The following is a 21,048-nucleotide window of genomic DNA, read 5'->3' as shown; positions in this document are numbered from 1 at the left end:
TAGAAATATGTATAGTTCTAATCATCCATTTTTATCTAATATAATGGCTCTAAATTTATCCAATTCTCATAAAAAATACTCCCTCCGTCTCAATTTTATAGAACCGTTTTGGAAAAAGACTTTGTCCCAAAATACTTGTCCCTCTCTTCTTTTAATACAAATTTATCTCTATATTAATTATGACTTTTTTGAAACTCAACATTATTCTCATTTCTCAATGCACTAAATCCTTATATTTATTGTGATTTTTTTGAAACTCAAATCTTTTCTCCCTTATCAATGTACAAATTAATGATACATGAGATAAGATTCTATCTAACCAACTATTTTCTTAATATGCGTGTTTATTCCAAAATAGACTTATAAATTGAGACGGAGGGAGTATAATTAACAAATAATAGTAAAATCTAATATATATAGGTTCTAAAATTATCAGACATGATTGACGGCAAACAATATGATTATGTGATTATATGATAGTTATTCATCTAAAATGAATAGTCGTCTAAAAATTTGTTTTGCTTATGGTGGATTTCATCTTCTATTCTTCTATACTGGCGTCATTGTGTTTTCAACATTTTGAGTGGAATATCGTCCCTTGATAGTTATGGAGCAAAAATTTAAATTTTTCCAGGCTAGAGTAATATTTTTATCCAAATTCAATTGGAAAATAAAGTGATACTATATATTGTTGGAGGCTTGCACCATATAAACAATCTCGATAGTAAGTTATTATTTATTACAGTGCAATCTCTTAAAGTAAAATCAAACAATGACAAGCTCAAATAAAGATCGATTAAAATGATGTCTAGAAACTTGAAATTTTATTTTGAATTCACATTTCATAACTAAAATCTCTCATACGGTGAATCAAGTATCCTCAGTGCTACTTTAACCTTGTCTTGATTTCACTTAAGTGTATCATGTTTTGGTATCAATCTTAACTACTCGCTAAATGATATTACTCGATATAGATCGTGGTCAAGTATGATATTGCATAATCTCTAGGTCGACGTGGTCAAGCCCGTACGGTTTGTTTTGGGAGGAATTTTGTGCTCCTCCCAAAACACTTCATACTATGGAGTTGTTTTTAAGTGTTAAAAAATCTTTTTTACAATGTGGGACTTGAGTTTGACACCGATATAGCTAGCTCGGGGATCTAAGCATGCTTCTCTTATTAGTTCCACCTATGGTGGAGCCTATGGATCTCCCCTTGGCCCTCTGTTGGAATGGAAAAGGATGGATTGTCTCGCTTAGCTACACATTTTGAGTGGAATATCCCACTGGGGAAGATCTACACATGCAATCACTGGACAAGACAGATATCAGAATACCTGAACAGTTTACTGAGAATACATACAATTTATGATTAATGAGAACAGTATAAAAGATTAGAGCACAATGGTATATATTTTTTCTAAAATTTTATTCATTTTCAGAATCTAGATACAAACAGTTTATAATTCATGAGAACCTATACTATTATTTTACAATAAAAGATTATTTTTTTATTGATTTTCGGAATCTATATACAAACGGTTTACAGTGTCGAACACTATGACACCTGACACAACATCCTTTTCCTCCACAACAAACTGAGGAAAAATGTCTCCTTCCACAGACTTGGGATTTGGCATCTTATATATCCTAGTCAGGATGGTCGGAAAAACTGGTTTCAGTTTCTACCATCCAAGACTTTCATATAAACATTCACCAGTACCTATTCTTTACCAGACATGATACTTTGTAACATGCATGTTCTCTGATCCCTTACCTAAACACTTTTCTTTCACCTTCATCGTTCTCGGTCTAGCTAGTTTGATCGTTTTTCACGTCTAATTGGTTCAACATGTTCATTTCGATGTCATTGAAGCAATCAAACCCGAAATCTTGAATTCCAAAGTCCTGACAGTCCAATAGCCATGGACAGCTTTCATCCCATGAAGGCAGCACCATGTCTACCTTGTTAAAATTCTCCTTCGCAACAGCTGAAAATTCCCAGGGTGCGTCAACAAGTCCTGGAGTATCGTCTTCAAACAGGTAACTGATCAACGAGTCATCTATCTGATCGCAAATAGCACTGAGGGAATTAGACTCATCGCCAGATGAATTTTGATCAGTTGGTGTGCACGAGGTCTCGGAGCTGGCCATGTCATTAGTATGCTGCACTGGAGGCACCTGATGTTCTGTTTCAGCTGGTGACTGAAATTGCTGAGACAAATTCTCCACCTGGCTATTAGTCTCTTCCTTCTGCAGAGGCTCATGAGTAACAGGATCAATCCCCATCTTAATAAGCTTCTTCTTAATATGCGTGTTCCAGTGATTCTTAATCTCATTATCAGTCCTTCCAGGCAATCTACCAGCAATTTTCGACCACCTATTTAATAAAATTATAACCATTTAATTACAAAAATTTAAATAATCAAGACCATACGTAACCGCGGAAGGTCTCTTATTATAAAGAAAGATGATTTGCAGATAAATAAAGCAAATAATTAAGTCTACTTCTGTGGAAACTTTCAATCCTCCAGATAGCTATATATAGCACAAGATTGTTAATCCAACATTAATTATCATTAATCAACTAGTTTAAGCAACTGGACATAAAGTATGATCGCTTTATTTAGAACTATAATGAGCCACCCATGCACTGATAAATATTATTCAAAAGCTTCTCTTCAAGTATCAAGTCCAAGCAATCATTAAGGACCACGATTAGCTACTTAATTGCAATCGATAGTTAAATGTTAGTATATTAAATTATGCAAAAACGTGAGAAATTAATAAATTCCACAGTTTAGTCGTGACAAGAAGGTTTGGACTGCTAAATTATTTAAAATTTGGTCCTCTAAGAGTAATTTATACTCTAAATGAGTTTAAACATTAAGTATGGAATTATTTTTTATTGTAGTCAGTAAACTTTGTGAGACTGATGATAGTTGGCTTTGGATTAGACGGTCCCAAATAAAACCGATAAACTAATTCAACGCCTACGTAAATTACCAAAAGAAATGGAAACAGAGAAGTAAAAGGAAAAATAAGAGAGGAAAGTGACTGATTAATAAAATAAACTAGCTTGATTATGAATCTCAGCAAACTAGTTTTGATATCAAATGCTTTTGTATATGGGTGTTTCAGTTTGGTAGAAATTTTGATTTGCGGAGATTTTTGTATATGTAGGAGGCAATCATTATTAGTAGGAATAGATCTGATATAATTTCATCACCTAACTAAAAAGTGTTTGTTAGTATGTTTACGAACGTAAAGCAACTCCGTTTTGTAAATTGTAATCAACATGATTGTGTTATAATCAAGAAAACAACAATCTTATACTTTAAAACAAGAAGGCCAAAACTTGCGAGAACGGAGAACTGATAACTTAACATGGGCATGTACGCGAAACACTTTAGGTAGAGCAGCAGAGGAATAACCTGTTTCCGAGGCGAGCATGAAGATCAATCACCAGCTGTTCCTCAGCATCAGTAAGAAGGCCTCTCTTCAAATCAGGACGCAGATAATTCGTCCACCGAAGCCTGCAGCTCTTGCCACACCTTCGCAAACCCGCAAGCTTAGGAACAGCCCGCCAGCAACATTGGCCATTCGTAAGAATGAAACTAATAAGTTTCTTGTCTTCATCCGCCGTCCACGGCCCTTTCTTAACTCCCAGCTTATCACAACAAGGCTGCCTCCCCATTCTCGAAAACTCAAACAACTTATAAGTTAAAATGGATTCGAATGCAAGCAGCGGAAGCCCCACAGAGAGTCTTATAAGACCTTTCTAGCAACCTCTTATGACATAATGCGAGTATTTATACAGAGTAGAGTGAATGTGAATTTGATTCCTGTGGGGCCCGGCTAAGGATTATGAAAGCAACGTGCGACCTAGAATGTGTTGTTTTGGTGTAACATAAGTAGAGTTACAAAGAAAGGTGTGTTGAGGAGATAGTGAGTGATATGGGAATGACCCAAGTACAAAGCTACATCTGAATGTCATAAACTTTTCTTCCCATTTTTTTACACAATCCCACTCTGTGATTGCACTCTTACTCAACCATTCCATCACTTCTCTCGTCATCCTGTGTTTGCGTGTCGGTGTTTCATTGGATGTTTATGTATTCCATGTTTTGTCTGGTTGATCAAGAAATGTAATGATTCTTGAACGAAATTGTTTCGGGGAATCTGTCAAGAGCAAGATATTGCACAAAACATCTCAACATTTCGGACCACTAAAACAGTTAGGTTGAGCCCGATTGTAAATTATGGTTAGTAAGACCTTCTATTATGATTTATTAGGAAAATCTCTATTCATAAATGATTTTTTTATGACCAGCCTATTTATATTGTCATCTATATATATAACATAACCTGAGTGATTTTATAACTCTTTCTTCTGACGGGATCGAGTGAGTGAGTTTACAATATAACTGATGTGTTTTATAAGGATTGGGTGAGGTTATAATGTAACTTGTGTATTATAAAGATGCGTGTGATTATAATGTAACTGATGTGTTTTATAATCTTTATGTGTGACATTTATTTAAAGATCATAGTAACATGTTAAGAACATAGTATTACTAGACATACTCGTTAAAATATTTAACTTTGAGTTGAATTCACATGAGATCGACTGTACAAGATCATATGAATGCTTACTAAAATAAAGATCGACCGTACAAGATCATATGAATGCTTGCTAAAATAAGTAACTCGTAAATTCGTAATGCAGGCGCAGCACACTAATATATATGATCAAACGGGGACTCCTTGCATGCATCATGCATGGGTGGCGCTAAGGATCAAATCTACAATCTTGCACTAAATTAACCATGATTGTTAATATACAACTTTTTTATCGTTGTCATTTTTACAAATTCATGTTAGAGATATCGGACGTGACCCGACACAAATTACCAAGCCAACAACAGATGTGCCTGGTGCCAAAAATCTGTGAAATTTAACTGAATTCCATCATATCCTCTCAAAAACATCAAATCTATGTAGATGTTCTAAATATAGACAAGAACTACTATCATAAACGCTTAAAGAGGGTTATAAATTTGAAGTTTTGAACTCGACTCGTAAAATATCCGCTTCGTCATGTCGGTCTCCGGTACCAACATTGTACACATCGCCTTAAAGGCCAATTTTTAAACACTGCCATGCCACAAAGTCACTTCGATTCGACACATTTCGGATCGATGTTAAATCCTACTTTAACCAAAAACATAACAAAAATTAGGCTGAAATAGGGCCATAGGGTTTAACAACTAGTTAGGTTGCATGCAACAAGGAAACACCTCATCTACTAATTTATGATTAGCAATTAACCAAGTTTTAGTAATCTAATACGTGTTGTAAATTCCGGGTCACAGAATCTAATTGCTGATCTAGAGGGAACCAAACAGAGTACGTGTACCTTCACTGCATATCGGGCACAAAAACCAAGTAGATTACATAAATTAAGATTCAGATAAGTATGTAATTAATTAAGTTAATCTAGCTAGGCCGATATGGATTATTATAATAACTGTGTTCATATTATGGCTGCGGGGGATATGGTGGTAGGTTGAAAACCAAAAGCTTAATATTTTGACTTGTGTCTCTTAACGTAGGTGAGCGTCGTTGAACATGGACCCCAAGATTTCAACTACCAGATCTGGCTTAATCGTGATTAGATGACTGCGTTGAGAAAAATTCTTGTGAATTTCTCTTCTAGTACACCAGTCTCGTTTTTCAATTATTGTATTGTTAAAAATACAGGTTACATGGGTGTGATAGAATAACTCAAGCGATAAACGTTCCTGAGATGGGTACTATCGGATCGGGTGAATTCAATAATATACGCATGTTGGCATTCCAGTCTTCCTTTGCTTTCGGGATCTATTTGGAAGAAAATCTTAGTACCTGGCTTATTTGTATTTAAAATGTGGGTAACAATTTGTGGTATGTTTTTAGATATAATTTGAAGTTACTTGTACACTTTATTTAGGTCCAGATATAATTATTTACGTAAAACAAAACATACGAATCTTCCAAAGGTTTCGATAATATGAACACAAATCAAACGTACCAATCCAATAATACTTGAAAGGCACTACACTTTATAAAACCGAACACCCGTGTAAGTATTTATGCATCTATATTATTCTTTATTATGCTATTAAATCCTTGAACGTATTCAAAATTTCCAGATACATGCATGCACACTACAAACTGCAATCAAACATATGCTTAATTGCTTACCGGATAAGGAAAGAAACCGACCCGAACCAGTATTTTTGTTATTTTAATCACTCAAATAATATTATTTTATTTTTGTCAGAGGTGACTAGGATGTTTTATTTGTGTATTATTTTCTCGAAACTCATGATAAAAAACACATGGTTTAGATTCAGCCTCTCCCAACAATTTTGTCAATTTGTGACCAGCCACGCAAGAGTTTTTGTTATGCGAATGGAATAAAAATAATTAAATAATAATTAGAATTAGCCACGTATGCGTTTTTGTGTTCATGAATCTGGGATAATTAAGAGATTAGCGAAAATTAAGAAAACAGAGGTTTACCTAATTATGTTTTTACGTATTGTAGCTAGTAAGGTAAGAAAGGTGTATTTGGATTGCAATATTGCATTGCTTGAAAGGATATGAGTTTGTGGAAGTGTAGTGTTGAAGTTGAACAGTTACTGTAGTTGTTGTGAGTTCATGATCGAACAAAGACAGAACATGTCTTTTTTTGAAACAAACTCAAGCTACTTCGAAGCAACGTTCTTTTTTGTTTTGTAAGATTTTCGGGGTGATTGGATTTCGAATGAAAAGTTGGGCAGTTGCCGCAGTTCTGTGATTTCCTCCCCCAGAATTTTTCAGGCTATTTTTGGTTCGATTGACACGGACTGATTAATTTAGACTTTCCGATTCCAAACTCAATTATAATTTCAATTTTTCAGAATCAGGCTTAAAAATCGGAAGTTGATTTATCATTTTTTTTCTCAGTAAGAATAAGCTGATTCTAATCCTTAAAAAAAAAAAACTTTGGCCAGAGGTGTTTTGCTAGTTTATAAGTTTATTTGTACCGTTTGTGTAAAAAAAATTATAAATCAATTCTTAATTCTTATTTTTATTTTTGAAATTTGATTTTACAGATATGTAAAATACAACTTTCAAGGATAATTTATTACTCCCTCTGTCCCAATTCTTTTGTTTTGTTTGACTTTTTGCGGTCAAATTAATTAAACTTTGACTGAAATTTACATATGTTAAATTATTGGAAAAAATTATAAAAATTATATTACTGAAATCTAAATTTATTCTACTTTAAAGATGTATTTTTCGATTTTTAGAGATCATGTAAGACTAATTACTTATTACCGGTCAAAATTTGGTCGATTTGATCACAGAAAATAAACAAGACAAAGACAAAAGAAGCGGGACGGAGATAATAATAATTAATTGTTATTATATCTAATAAATTGTAATAACAAAAAGATATATCCAAATACATAAAATAAATATTTTTTTGAAACGACATAAAATAAATATTGTTTCTCAGTTAAAATGAACTCATTTATAAATACATTTTTATTTTTTTTTAAAGTTACGTAGAACATTTACGGACTCCATGTACACGAACACGATCCTTAACAAGTCCAAATTAATATTATTTTACATCAATATTGAGATTCACTGTAAACTGAGAAGATCAAACAACCGAGGTTTACTAATTGTAGCATATACTTTCTGTAACTGCTTAATTGTCATATAATCACAAAATAAAATGGACCTCGACAGTAATTGGTCCTTACAAGTTACAAGCATTGCGAAAGGACATGGTTACTGACGTTAATTGTCCGTAGAATTATGATTATGTCTGATAACACAGAATAATTATTGAGGACAAACAGCTATCCACTTCCTCTAGTGGGGTTAATGGAAAATTTTAAAGCAACCCCTGAAGATTTGTGGCTTAAACACTAGTAGTAAGAGTGCTTAAAGCGACTCTTGATCTAACAGGCCTAAACTTATAGTAACATCGAATTATTCCTTCACATGGTGCTTACGAGTAATTAGGAACAGATTAGTACAAATCTGTTTATAGTCCACCTCTTTATTGATCACGTACTATTATACTCTTCCGGAGGCATATTGGATGTTGCCACAACCTCTCACATCCCGGTTCCAATATAATATGATTCAGGTAAACTCTCCTCCCAACAACTTGACATTTTAAAGGAATTTGTCATTTAACATGATATCAGAGCTCAGACTCGGGCTCGACTCACCATGACTTCCGATATTCTCATAATTAATTATGGACACCGTAACAAATTACGAGGAAAAGTGAATCTAGTTTGGACTGACAGTCCCACTAGCTAGACCCCCTTTAGGCTTTAAGCCTGTGAATCCTCTGGGAGGATTTTTGAACCTCACTTTGTAGTCCTTTTTCCAGAACATCAATAGCAGAAGATCAGTTGGTTCCAAGGATGCTGAAGTTTGTAAACTGAGAACTGAGGATTTGGATCTTATGTACTAAAATAAGATCTTTCTTGTCCATAACACAAGTGGTAGAGCATATTTTGCGACATTCTTCTAAAAAAATCACTGGATTTGAGTGCAAAGGTCGGCATTGTTTCTATGTTATGATAAGTGCTTTTCAAATTGCCTCTTGGCTTTTTATGCTCCTTCCTTTTTCTTTTTTCTGTATTGGAGATTCGGTTTAATATTAAAATTGATTAGGGATCTTGCGCGCAGTTACTTCTGGAGCTATAAGACAATGCATGTATTAATTTAAATTGGTCATTTAGCAGTATTTAAATCTCTGCACAAGTCTTTTATTGACAATACTCAGATACTTTCTGTTGAACAAGTCTTCCTTAGATTGAATCAAGCAGGTTAGTTGATATGCACACAAAAGCACAAAATTTAGTAAATTTTAGAAATTTAAGCTCCGGTAACTTGCACATATTATATACTGACATTGTCAGTTCAGAAACAAGAAGACTTCTTCGTAACTTGAATTAGTCACCGGCTTTTAGCTATAAGTAGTTCAGAAGCTAGAGGGGTTTTCGCTACATTAATTAAATTATCTGGTGGTAAAAATCTTACTGCGTAAAACATCAAGGATTTGTTTACAAAATGGAAAATCTCAGTCTGTTTCTGCTTCTTCTAGCTATTATTATGTGCCCCATTGCCACGGCTAATGGTCCCGATCCCTTGCAAGATTTTTGTGTCGCAGACTTCAGTAGCTCAGGTCCCGTCATATTTGTAGTTTTTGATAAGTGGATCTATTATATGTACATAATATCTGTTCTGATTTGTGTTTTGAATTGTTGCAGCACCAAGAGTCAATGGATATGCTTGCTTGGACCCGAAACTTGTTAAAGCAGACCACTTCTCAGTAGGAGGGCTGCATCTGGATGGCAGCACGTCGAATTCCCTTGGCACTTTTGTTAACAGAATCACCGTAGCTGAATTGCCTGGACTGAATACACTAGGTCTGTCTAATGTACGTGTCAACTATGCACGACATGGTGTAGTCCCTCCCCACATACACCCTCGTGCCACTGAGATATTAACAGTTCTAAAGGGCCGCCTTCGTGTTGGATTTGTCACTGGAAACCCTGAGAATAGGCTTATAACAAAGGTTCTTGGAGAAGGTGATGTGTTTGTCTTCCCTATGGGGCTTGTTCACTTCCAACAAAATGTTGCAGAGGGAAATACTACTGTACTAGCTTTCTTAAGCGCTGCAAACCCTGGGGTGATCACAGTCGCCAATGCTGTTTTTGGATCAAATTCACCGATAGGTGATGATGTACTAGGAAAGGCATTCCAGGCAGATGCTAGGACCATTAAAGCTTTCAAATCTCAGTTTTAAGTATTCATTCACAGATATGTAGTTTGCTAGTATGAGTCTATATTGATTTTTTTTATTTGTTTAAGTTATAATAAAATTTGTTTCTTTACAATGGATTTAGCATTGGACTTGCTTTTATGTTGCTAGTAGTATGTCTTTCTTTGAATTATAATTTTAAAAAAATGGCAATTATATAAAGCGCTGATCTTTCTACTAGAAAGGTATTTTAAAGTCATAATGCTTCAAAAAACATCACTATGTTACTACCTAACTCCATCTTATTTGTTATTGACAAACTAGCTTAAAGGCATATATAATTTGACCCTGTTGCCAGTTCTGATTCATTTGTTTTAATTGGTCTGGAGTCGGAGTCAATTCTGAGGCAATATATTTAACTAGTCTGTAGTCGGAGTCAATTCTGAGGCAATATATTTAACTGGTCTGGAGTCGAAGTCAATTTAAGGCAATTTAGAAATATTATGAACAAGAGAATGACATATGTTTGATTCAGTCTAAGATATTGTAGTAGATCTGCTAAAAAACAAAACAGAATGCTTGTGTTTTTTTGTCAGGTAAACAGAATGCTTATTTTTTCCTGCAATGGTTTCATACAGATATTGATTCGTGAACATCCTTTCATGTTTTTTCCTCATCGTCTTGTTTTGCTGTCTGGTTTTTTTCTATAAATCTTTTCACGGGTTCTAATGTTCATAGATCTCTCACCTTGACTAATATTGACAGCTTTTAACTTCAGTCTGTTAGTCATTAAGTCACAACGATGATTTGTAATATTGTCAGCAACAAAATATCAGGTTTATCTATATATTATTAACTCCGCCAGAAATTACAGATGCATCTTCATTCTATTGTGGAGTAAAATGCTCTCCCAGGGATTAACTAACGAGTCTCGACTACTAAGAAAAAAGTGATGCTATAGACTTCTATCTACGACTACCAAGAAATAATAATGTTCTAAACTAATTGCAAATATACAGGGAGACATCTTTAAAAACTAATAGCAATTTCCCTGTATTCCAGACATGGAATGCTTTAATATAAACAAAATTTTTATAGTAAAAGAAAAATCTGAATGAATGAAAGAAAGAAGGATCATATTCATTGAGTGAAGATTTGGCTCAACATCTAATTCCCAATCACTTAAACTACTAGAATTTCAAGCTCTCGGGGATAAACCATGGCATAAAAAGATTTAAAAAAAAGAAACGCTTTTATAAACGCCAAGCACCAGAATCTAACCAGATATTTTGTAGCAGACGTTGCCTCAAGAAAGCTTTCTATGCTTTATTGTGCATTCCACTAATTTCACAATCAAACACCAAAACAACGTAAGCACAACAGCCAGACTCCGACCTTGAAACAGCCCAGCAAGGGCAATGAAACATAAAAACCAGTATTTAGAGATGAACCTTCTTACATCTCTAGCTTTTTCAGCCTTTGCTTCAACATCACTGTCTTCAGAATCATCTGAAGCATCAACTTCAGTATCATATTCCTTTGCTTCACAATTATCATCTTCCAGTACATCAGTTCCTCCTCGTTTAACCGCTGATCTTTTCTTCATTGACCTCTTTATTTTCTTTGGAACAAGTTTCTTCATTTTGGATTTCACCCTTTCCCTTCGCGACCCCCTGCTCTTAGTACCCAAACCATCACAATTACAATTCTGATCACTCACTAAAATCCCTTCCCCAGAGCCCCTATCTTCAAATTCTAACTTCTTATTACTATCCGAATTTGTAAAATCAGAAAAACACATATCCAAATCAGCTGGTATATCACACACTTCTTCACTCGAAACAGTCAGGCTTGAACAACCCGAAACAAAACCTCCTTCAGAAGAATCCCATTCTGTTCGCGTAAAACTAACCGATGTTTTCTTTGTCCGACAAATCAATAAACCTCTCATTAACCGATACAAAAACCTCCCTCCATACTCAAGAAAAAACAAACAAAATGCACTCACAGTTGCACCAAGCACCATTCTCTTGGTCATCAAAGCCACAGCAGAAACAAACAAAATTTTCAAAACCGCCACAAAAAATTTTCCCATTTCCCATTTCAAAAATCTCTTCGAACCCCTTTCGGGATTCACCAATTTCGTCGAACACTTAGGTGCCCCACATGAATTGTGGTGCTTAGTTCTCTTTTTTAAAGGAGGTTTCTTTAATAGACCACGGTTTATATCGTAGAGATCAACAAGAGAGCTTCCTTTTTTCAATTGCACTGACATGATCTAGCTAGCCCTGTACTTTTAAGGGATCAAGAATCTTGAAAAATGGCCTGAAAAATGTGATAGAAAGACTTACGTTGAGATTGGTCATAAGAGACCATGCAATCATGCATGCATGCAGCTTGTTTTCTCAAAATTCTGGGGGGTCATTTCGTGGAGATAGCATGGAATGCGTTGAGCTTGATCTTCAAGATTTTTGTTGTGAATAGTTTGAATTGTTATATTTTAGACCTAAGTTCTTCGGGGTAGAAACGATAGGGGTGATTCGGGTGAACAACAGGACAAAGTAAATGAATCGAACCAAAATCCGGTAAATACAAATGATTTTCATTTTATTAAAATTGAACAAAAAATAATTTAATAATTTATTTTTGAAATTTTTTTAACAAAAATTTAAATATTATATTTTTATTTAGAATAAAAATTATTTGAAAGAAAATATAAAACTATATTTATCAGAAATTTAAAATACATGTCAATTTTTTTATCCAACCTAACGGGACGGAGGGAGTAACGTTTACTGGTGATTCTAAGTCAGTATTTTAAAATTTTGAATTGATATAATAATCGATTTTAATTTAATATACATGAAATTTTGTTTAAACACGTGCCACTAAAATTAGATTAAATCGATTTCAGCAAAAGACATGAAAGTCGATTTAAAATGGGTGATTTTCGTTAAAATAAAAAACTGAGTTGTGCCCTCTAATTACAAGTTAATATAGATCAATTTCAGTTATATTAAACTTTTCAAGCTTGATGTGTATATATATAAAGAAAAAATCGGATCCATTGGAATCAGGAGAAAATTTTAAATTCAAATTGACCTAATAACGTTTAATTTTATTTTATTTTAAAATTAACTAGTTGGGAAGCCGCGCGTTGCGGCGGCGTATAAAAATTATATTAATGATTCAATATTAATATTTGTAGGTAAAAATAATTTTATGGCTGTCTATAAAAAGTATATTAATGTTTCAAAATTAATATTTGTAGGATAAATAAATTTATATTATAAAAATCTTGATATAATACCAATACTAATATATAAAATTGTAAAATTGGACTATAATTCATGGTGGAAAACTGAAAATAAATTTATACATGTAATTAACAATTTAAAACACGACGAATCTTAATTTTATTTGTTTTTTTTTTTGAAAAGTAATCATCTTCTTACATTGTCATCTTACTCTAGTTTTTTTTGGACTGATTGTGCACAAAAACATATAACTTAAATCCGTAAAATAACGGTCTATAACTACCCTTGCTTGTAACAAATTTTATATTTTAATACTGTATAAACAACCTTCACTTAAAAGTTGTTTGAAAGGAGCAAATAGATAATGCATAAATAATTTTTTTTCATATATACAAAATAAATCATATAAAAATTAGCAACAACAAACATGTCCAAAGAACAAAACAAATCTAATAAAATAATAACCAACAAACATATACCAATAACAGTTAATTTATTTATATCATCCATCAATATCATGTCAAGGCTATATTCCTTTCATGTGTTTGGATTTGTCGACTCCAACATAGCGGTTTATAACTACCTTTGCTTGCAACAACCTCTATTTTTTTTTTAAATACTGTATAAACAGCCTTATCTTATCGTTGCAGAAAAACGGCACCACCGAGTTAGAAATCGAGCAAGAGAACAATCACGAAAGAAAGATAGGGTTGTGATATTGAGAGAGACAAGAGGTTGTGTTTAGATAATCCAAAACCCTACAAGACATATTTATAGGTGCTGAGAGACTTGTATAGTACTCTTATAATTCTATAAGTATATTGATGATTTGAATGAAATACAACCATACTCATGTCTCTTTTTTTCTTAACGTGATATTTGACTAAAACATGCAAGTTCTCTAGAAAAATTCGTGACAGCTAAACTAAAAAGTGCGTTATCCCATCAATGCGGGTAGATCACAAGAACCGGTTTCATCGAAATGGGCCTAATGGTCATTGTTAAATTAATTACGGTTTGGCTAGTATGTGCCATGTCCACATGCTAAGCGCGGAAATTTTTGTATTTGAGAGATTTTTATTGGTGTGGTTGGTGTATTTGCAGGGGGTCCACCATTATCATGAGATAAGAGCCAATCAAAATGATCCAAGCACAAAATTTTCCGCGCTTAACATGGGCACACTACGCACACCATAGAAAAACCGAATTAATTAAATTAATTTGTGACTAACGTGTCATACTTCAACCGATATAATGACAAGTGTTGACAGATTTAGCAATTTTTTTGAAGATTTTATACCATTTCTGTCGAAAACAAAAGATTTTATACCCTTCAAATCCTGTTTTTCTTAAATAACTAATACGAACAATTGTTTTTCTGAATATAAATACCGTTTTTTGAATAAAAATAAAAGAAACTCAATAACTATTTTGTATTTTATTTACTTTAACCCATTTCAGATGGCTTTTTAGTTACTTAAAAATATTTTTGTTTCAAATTTCATATATATCATATCATTCTGTAAAGTAAATATTAAATAAATATTTAAAGTAAATTTAATAAATTATCTTTTCTTACTTACATTTTTGATACTCTTATAATTTAAGAGTTCGTCTAGTGTGTGCCGTGGACACATGCTAAGGGCGAAATTTTATATGTTTAGAAAATTTTGATTGGTGTGATTATTGCATTTGCAAGGGTCCATCATTATTAAAATACAAAAGCTAATCAAAATCTCTTAAACTTATGAAATTATGTGCTTAGTGCGTGCCCATGGCACACACAAGAAAAAACGATATTTTAATATTAGACTAATATTAATAATAAAAAATTATTATCTAAATCTTTGTACATAAAAGAAAATTTTCAAAAAAAAATATAAAATCATGTTTCATATGCTATGCATGTCAAGCCAGGTGAAAAAATTGTAAATAAATGATAGGCGGAGGGATTCACTAATATCACATGTAAGTCAAAAATGTAAGACAACACTATTGAAAAAAAATATTTTCTCTATAATTTCTCTAAAACAAATTATTCAATTAAGTATCCAATTAATCTCGATTAATCTAATCTAATCTCTAAAGTCTGAACAGGCGACGGCTCATGACCCGCATAGATAAAAGTATATAAAGAAAAGTATGCAAAGAATAATACGATCACACTCCTCTTGTCAACCTTGAATTGATCATCACCATCACCACCATCTCCTCCCTCTATTCCCTCTCCTCCATTCCCCTCTCCCTCAAATCACCACCCCCCCCCCCCCCCCCCCCCCCCCCCCCCCCCCCCCCCCCCCCCCCCCAAAAAAAAAATGAGAGAAATCCTCCACATACAAGCCGGCCAATGCGGCAACCAAATTGGCGCCAAGTTCTGGGAAGTCATCTGCGATGAGCATGCAATCAACCAGTCAGGATTCTACGATGGAACCACCGATCATCTTCAGCTCGAGAGGATCAACGTGTATTATAACGAAGCTAGTGGAGGGAGGTATGTGCCTAGAGCTGTGCTGGTGGACTTGGAGCCAGGGACTATGGATGCTGTGAGGACAGGGCCTTATGGCCAGATTTTTAGGCCGGATAACTTCGTTTTCGGGCAGTCGGGTGCGGGGAATAACTGGGCTAAAGGGCATTATACGGAGGGGGCAGAGCTGGTTGATTCTGTTCTTGATGTTGTTAGAAAAGAGGCTGAGAATTGTGATTGTCTTCAAGGTATCATCATTTTTGTGTTTCTTGATTTTTTTTTTAATGTTTTTTGTATGTGATTATACGTGCGAGATATACCAGTTATGTTTGGTTTGATTGGTCCGTGTGATTACTGATTCTATGATTGAATTGGTGTTTGTTTTGCTCAATTTTTCTTGGTGTCTTGTGAATATAGGTATGTGTGATTGAGTGATTCTATGGTTAAATTCTTATTTGTTTAGCTCAATTTTTGCTTGTTGTCTGATGAAATATACTGGTTATGTTTGGTTTGATGATATGTGTGGTTTTGTTATTTGTCTTGCTCAATTTTGCTTGGTGTCTTCAAATTTGTGGTTTCTTGATTATATGACTAATTTCATGTGGATTTATGCTTGTTGTCTAGAATTATATGGATAGATTGGATTATGAAATTATGTATCTTTCCATCTCGAGAAACACATAGAAAGGTTCTTATGTCTACAAGTTATGCAAACCCAGATGAATCGCTCTTTGAGACAGGGTTTTGGGGGTTCTTTTAGGTATGATCATGATAAAAGGTGGATTTTGGATCAAAATTATAGTACAGCTTTTTATCTCAAGAAACGCAAAGAAAGTGCTTGTGAAATTTACAAGTTGTATTTTGCAAACACAGATGAAAATGATTCGAACTTTGGTTATGGGTTCTTTTTAGATACTGATCATGTATACAAGTTGAGTTTGAATAAGAAATTTCTGGAAGATAATTGTACTATATAATGTTGGAATTTGTTCTCTCTGTTTGTTTTTCAGTAATCCTTAAAAGCCAGAGCAGTTTTTCTGCAATAATAATCTTTTCCCCCTTATTATGTTCTTAGGTTCATTTTTCTCTATTCTCGATGATATACAAATTATGTCCATCTCTGTTTGTTGCTCTGGTCTATCTGCATATCTGATCAAAATCAATAGGGATTGATATTCTTTAATAATGTATGATAGTTTAGTTTATAAAGGTATTCATATTAGTAGTGCTCACATCTCTCACCTATAGTTTTCAGTTTTTCCATAAAGTCAATAAATGCCTTTATAATATTTTTTTGCCTTCAACTTGCTTTTCATTTATCCATTTGTCTTTGAAGAATGTGGTTACTGCTTTCCACTAGGTTCATGTTGTCTTTTTTTTCCTCGCGGATATTGTCCTTTTTCCCTTTTCTATGTAATGTCATTATCTGTTGTCATGCTCCTCGCAGCTAATTATATGTATCCAGCTTGTCCTGTAGCTCTTGCATTTATATTACATAAAACTTTGTTTTGGATATTACTATGGCTCTGCAATATCTTGATATTTTTGTATTGAAGATATATGTAATCAGTGATAGTCTTGATTTACGCCTAATTCTGTAATTTGATGGGATTGAACATGTCTGTACCTCTTGTTAAGAAGAATTAAAGATAATGATAATAACACCGCCTAGAATTTTCTAGCAAATTGCCTAGAGCAGCCACTTACGGAACTTAAAGTGTGAAAATTCTATTTACCAACTACCTCTATCTTGCGCTGGTTAGAAAAGTATTATCAACCTTTGCTGCATCTGGATATACTTCTGCTTCTACTGATGCTTATGGATTACTTGCTGGATGGAACCCAAAAACTTTGGATAGATTTCTTCAGCTAGGATTATCTTTAGTGATCTTTCCTGAAGATTAATTTATTCTTCACTGATACTGTACCTGCACATAATGTGGATTACTGAAATTCTAACTTACAATGTGTACTCAGATTGATTCTCTATATTTTTGTGACAGGATTCCAAGTATGTCATTCTCTGGGTGGTGGCACTGGATCTGGGATGGGCACTCTTCTCATTTCTAAAATCCGAGAGGAGTATCCAGATCGGATGATGCTAACATTTTCAGTCTTCCCTTCTCCGAAAGTATCTGACACCGTTGTTGAGCCATACAATGCCACACTTTCTGTTCATCAGCTTGTTGAGAATGCAGATCAGTGCATGGTCTTGGATAATGAGGCACTCTATGACATCTGTTTCCGAACCCTCAAGCTTACTACCCCCACATGTGAGTTTCGTCTGTATGAATCTCTTGATCATTTTACTTTTGATATGTATTTCTGAGGACAGCCCTTAAGATGATAAGTAGCATAGAGTTTACTCAGAATTTGGAAAATATTGTTTTCACTTTTCAGCTCATTGTCTGCCTCGTAAACATGTCAGAACTATATCCCCTGTTTTGGCAGAGGTCTCCTTGGTCAGTAATTACATTTTTATATCTCTACAAATTACAATTACCAAATCACGTCTACTTGTGAAGTGTTAGTGGTATTGCACTGAATTAATGAGATTAAACGCAACATAGAAAAAGCTTCACATTTTTTATTACCAACAATTGAACATGAACTCTTTTCTTTAAAGTAGCTATCATCAGTAGTGTGCCCTTTCACTCATTTTGTTGACATCTGACTTGGTCATTTTACCCAAATTTGTAATCTCTATATACCAGTATAAGATTACTGTGGTTTATGATCTGATTCTTAATATTAAATCACCTTTTCTGCCTTGTTTCAGTCGGTGATCTCAACCACCTGATCTCTGCTACCATGAGTGGTGTCACATGTTGCCTTAGGTTTCCTGGTCAGCTGAACTCTGACCTAAGGAAACTAGCAGTTAACCTCATTCCATTTCCGCGACTCCACTTCTTCATGGTTGGTTTTGCGCCCTTGACATCAAGAGGGTCCCAGCAATATCGTGCTCTCACTGTCCCAGAACTGACCCAACAGATGTGGGATGCCAAGAACATGATGTGCGCTGCTGACCCACGAAATGGTCGCTACTTAACAGCGTCAGCTATGTTTCGTGGTAAGATGAGCACAAAAGAGGTTGATGAACAGTTGATTAATGTCCAGAACAAGAACTCATCATACTTTGTTGAGTGGATACCGAACAATGTCAAGTCTAGTGTCTGTGACATCCCGCCAAAGGGCTTAAAAATGTCTTCAACATTTATTGGCAACTCAACCTCTATTCAGGAGATGTTCCGACGGGTTAGTGAACAATTCACAGCCATGTTCAGGCGAAAGGCTTTCCTGCACTGGTACACTGGTGAAGGAATGGACGAGATGGAATTCACAGAGGCCGAGAGTAACATGAATGACCTTGTGGCTGAATACCAACAATACCAGGATGCAACAGCTGAGGAGTACTACGAGGATGAAGAAGAAGCAGAAGCTGAAGCTTGAGTCTAAGATTGGTGCATCTTTGGATCTCTCTCAGCAGGTTCATATGTGCTTATCATTGTGAATGAATGAAATAGTGTGACATAGTTACTCTGTATTGAATGATATGTCAGATTGAAGATTATGTGTTTTACATAAATGACCGGAAATGTTTGTATTTAACAGAATGCTGCTTGGGGTTTGAAGTATACTGCAATTTCTTGCCTTATTGGTGTGTCCTTTAATAAATAACTAGTTATTTATTAAATTAAAAAAAAACTACTGGCTCACCACATACAAGAGCTTAAATATATGGATACTAGTTGATCACTCCTTTAGAAATACAAACACAATTAACTTAACATATGAACATTCCAGTGGTTTTTGATGTCGATATTCTGTGGAAGTGTTCTTTTTTTACAAGAGTTGTTCATAGTTTGGTTCAGGAAGTAATGGGATGCTCTGTTCATGGCTGAAAAAGTTTTCTGGATCAACCTTGGTCTTGATTCGAACCAAACGATTAAAGTTGTCCTTGAAGTACCTATTACCCCACGAGCTCGCCTCTATGAAGCTTGCATTTCCATACTTGTTCATTCCCAGATCAAGATCTCTGTAATTCACATATGCAGTTCTTGGAAACTTGGAAGCATAAGAAGACATGTAATTGTAAAGCTTCCGCATCCAGTCCTCGTGCCTTGGAACTGAATCTTTGGCGGCATCACTCCATGTTGTCACATACTGAATCTTGTATAGAACACCTTTCCTATGAGGGAATGGAATTTCAGATTCAGGAATTTCACTCATTTTTCCACCATATGGATTCCAGATCATCAAGGGTGATTCCTCTTCATAAAACCTTGTCCAGATCCCTTCAAGCCCACTTTCCGGAATTGGCTCCTTAACAAAGTCAGACTTGGCTTTGAAGTAATTCTTGAATGATGATTTTCCTTCAAGTAGGACCTCAATAGGTGTAGTACCCGGATATCCTGCAATGTACAGAACCGATTTGATCCAGCTCATTTCCATGCAATCTTTAGCCTGCAAGCCAAGTTCTGGAAAACCTTCTCCCATGACTTTAAATAGCCTATCTGTTGATCCAAGAAACAAGGCCTGATAAAGATGCTGAACAGTCCTCTGGCCTTTCTTAGACGAATTCACGGCCTGTATGATCACTCTGATGAAGAGATCCTCATCAAGTTTATCTGCTGCAACTTGTTGCCATCTGTGGAGAATCTTTGTACCATTTTGCTCCAAGGTTTTCGGAACTGTAAACACAGTAACATTCTCTGGAATAGGCACCAACTTTATTTTCCAAGACACAATGATCCCAAAACTCCCTCCACCACCTCCTCTCAGAGCCCAAAAGTAATCTTCTCCCATTGCTTTTCTGTCAAGAATCTTCCCATTTGCATCAATAACTTTAGCATCAACAACATTGTCAGCACCAAGGCCATATTTCCTCATCATAGGCCCATAGGCGCCGCCTGTGATGTGCCCTCCAACGCCTAAACTTGTGCAGAGTCCAGCCGGGAAGGCATGGACTTTGCTCTTCTCAGCAATCCTATAATAAACCTCACCAATGGTTGCACCAGCTTGCACCCATGCAGTGTTATCCTCAATATCAACACTGACTGATCGAAGCCTCGACAAATCCACAACAACAAAAGGTGGTTCCATCTCAGACACATAAGACAGCCCTTCATAATCATGGCCACCACTCCTAATCCTTATCTGAATCCCAAGATCTTTGGCGCAGACAACTGCAGCTTGAATATGGGATTCATGCAATGGAGTGAAAATGAGCTGAGGTTTCGGCACACTCGGGGCCAAGCACCTGAGATTCTGTGCAGAAGATTGGAGAAGGGTGCTGAATGAGGAGATGTTAGGGGTGAAAAAAGCTGAGGAAAATGGAATAGGGGATGCCTTGGAGTTGAGAGCAAGACAGTGATAAAAGCTATCTTGAATATGATTTGAAGTAACATGCAAAACTAATGTAGAAAACAGAAGAGTTGAAAGTGTGAGGGAGATCAGAGAGGCCATTTCTTACTTGTCTCTGTCTTATGCTCCGAGGTTATGAA

At 35.1% G+C, this 21,048-nt stretch overlaps 4 protein-coding genes across 4 annotated transcripts; 2 read left to right on the top strand and 2 right to left on the bottom strand.

Moving 5' to 3' along the window:
- Positions 1-1,402: 1,402 nt before the first annotated feature.
- Positions 1,403-3,902, bottom strand: LOC108194942 (MYB-like transcription factor ODO1). The gene is made up of 2 exons (XM_017361881.2): positions 3,432-3,902; positions 1,403-2,377 (listed from the first exon to the last, which is right to left on the bottom strand). The coding sequence occupies exons 1-2, from the start codon at positions 3,692-3,694 to the stop codon at positions 1,810-1,812; spliced, it is 831 nt and encodes a 276-aa protein (XP_017217370.1). The 5' UTR covers positions 3,695-3,902; the 3' UTR covers positions 1,403-1,809.
- A 4,810-nt stretch (positions 3,903-8,712) lies between these two features.
- Positions 8,713-9,976, top strand: LOC108198807 (putative germin-like protein 2-1). Its single transcript, XM_017366588.2, has 2 exons — positions 8,713-9,244; positions 9,330-9,976. Exons 1-2 carry the CDS (start codon positions 9,130-9,132, stop codon positions 9,866-9,868), a joined length of 654 nt encoding a protein of 217 aa, XP_017222077.1. The 5' UTR covers positions 8,713-9,129; the 3' UTR covers positions 9,869-9,976.
- Positions 9,977-15,196: 5,220 nt separating this feature from the next.
- On the top strand, positions 15,197-19,197 carry LOC108216879 (tubulin beta chain-like). Its single transcript, XM_017389740.2, has 3 exons — positions 15,197-15,792; positions 17,548-17,817; positions 18,324-19,197. The coding sequence occupies exons 1-3, from the start codon at positions 15,396-15,398 to the stop codon at positions 18,992-18,994; spliced, it is 1,338 nt and encodes a 445-aa protein (XP_017245229.2). The 5' UTR covers positions 15,197-15,395; the 3' UTR covers positions 18,995-19,197.
- A 68-nt stretch (positions 19,198-19,265) lies between these two features.
- On the bottom strand, positions 19,266-21,048 carry LOC108204470 (monolignol oxidoreductase AtBBE-like 13). Its single transcript, XM_017373931.2, has one exon. It carries the CDS (start codon positions 21,008-21,010, stop codon positions 19,388-19,390), a length of 1,623 nt encoding a protein of 540 aa, XP_017229420.1. The 5' UTR covers positions 21,011-21,048; the 3' UTR covers positions 19,266-19,387.

Source organism: Daucus carota, chromosome 1, assembly GCF_001625215.2.
Source record: "Daucus carota subsp. sativus chromosome 1, DH1 v3.0, whole genome shotgun sequence".
Taxonomy (NCBI): Eukaryota; Viridiplantae; Streptophyta; class Magnoliopsida; order Apiales; family Apiaceae; genus Daucus; species Daucus carota.
This window is presented reverse-complemented; position numbering and strand designations above follow the sequence as displayed.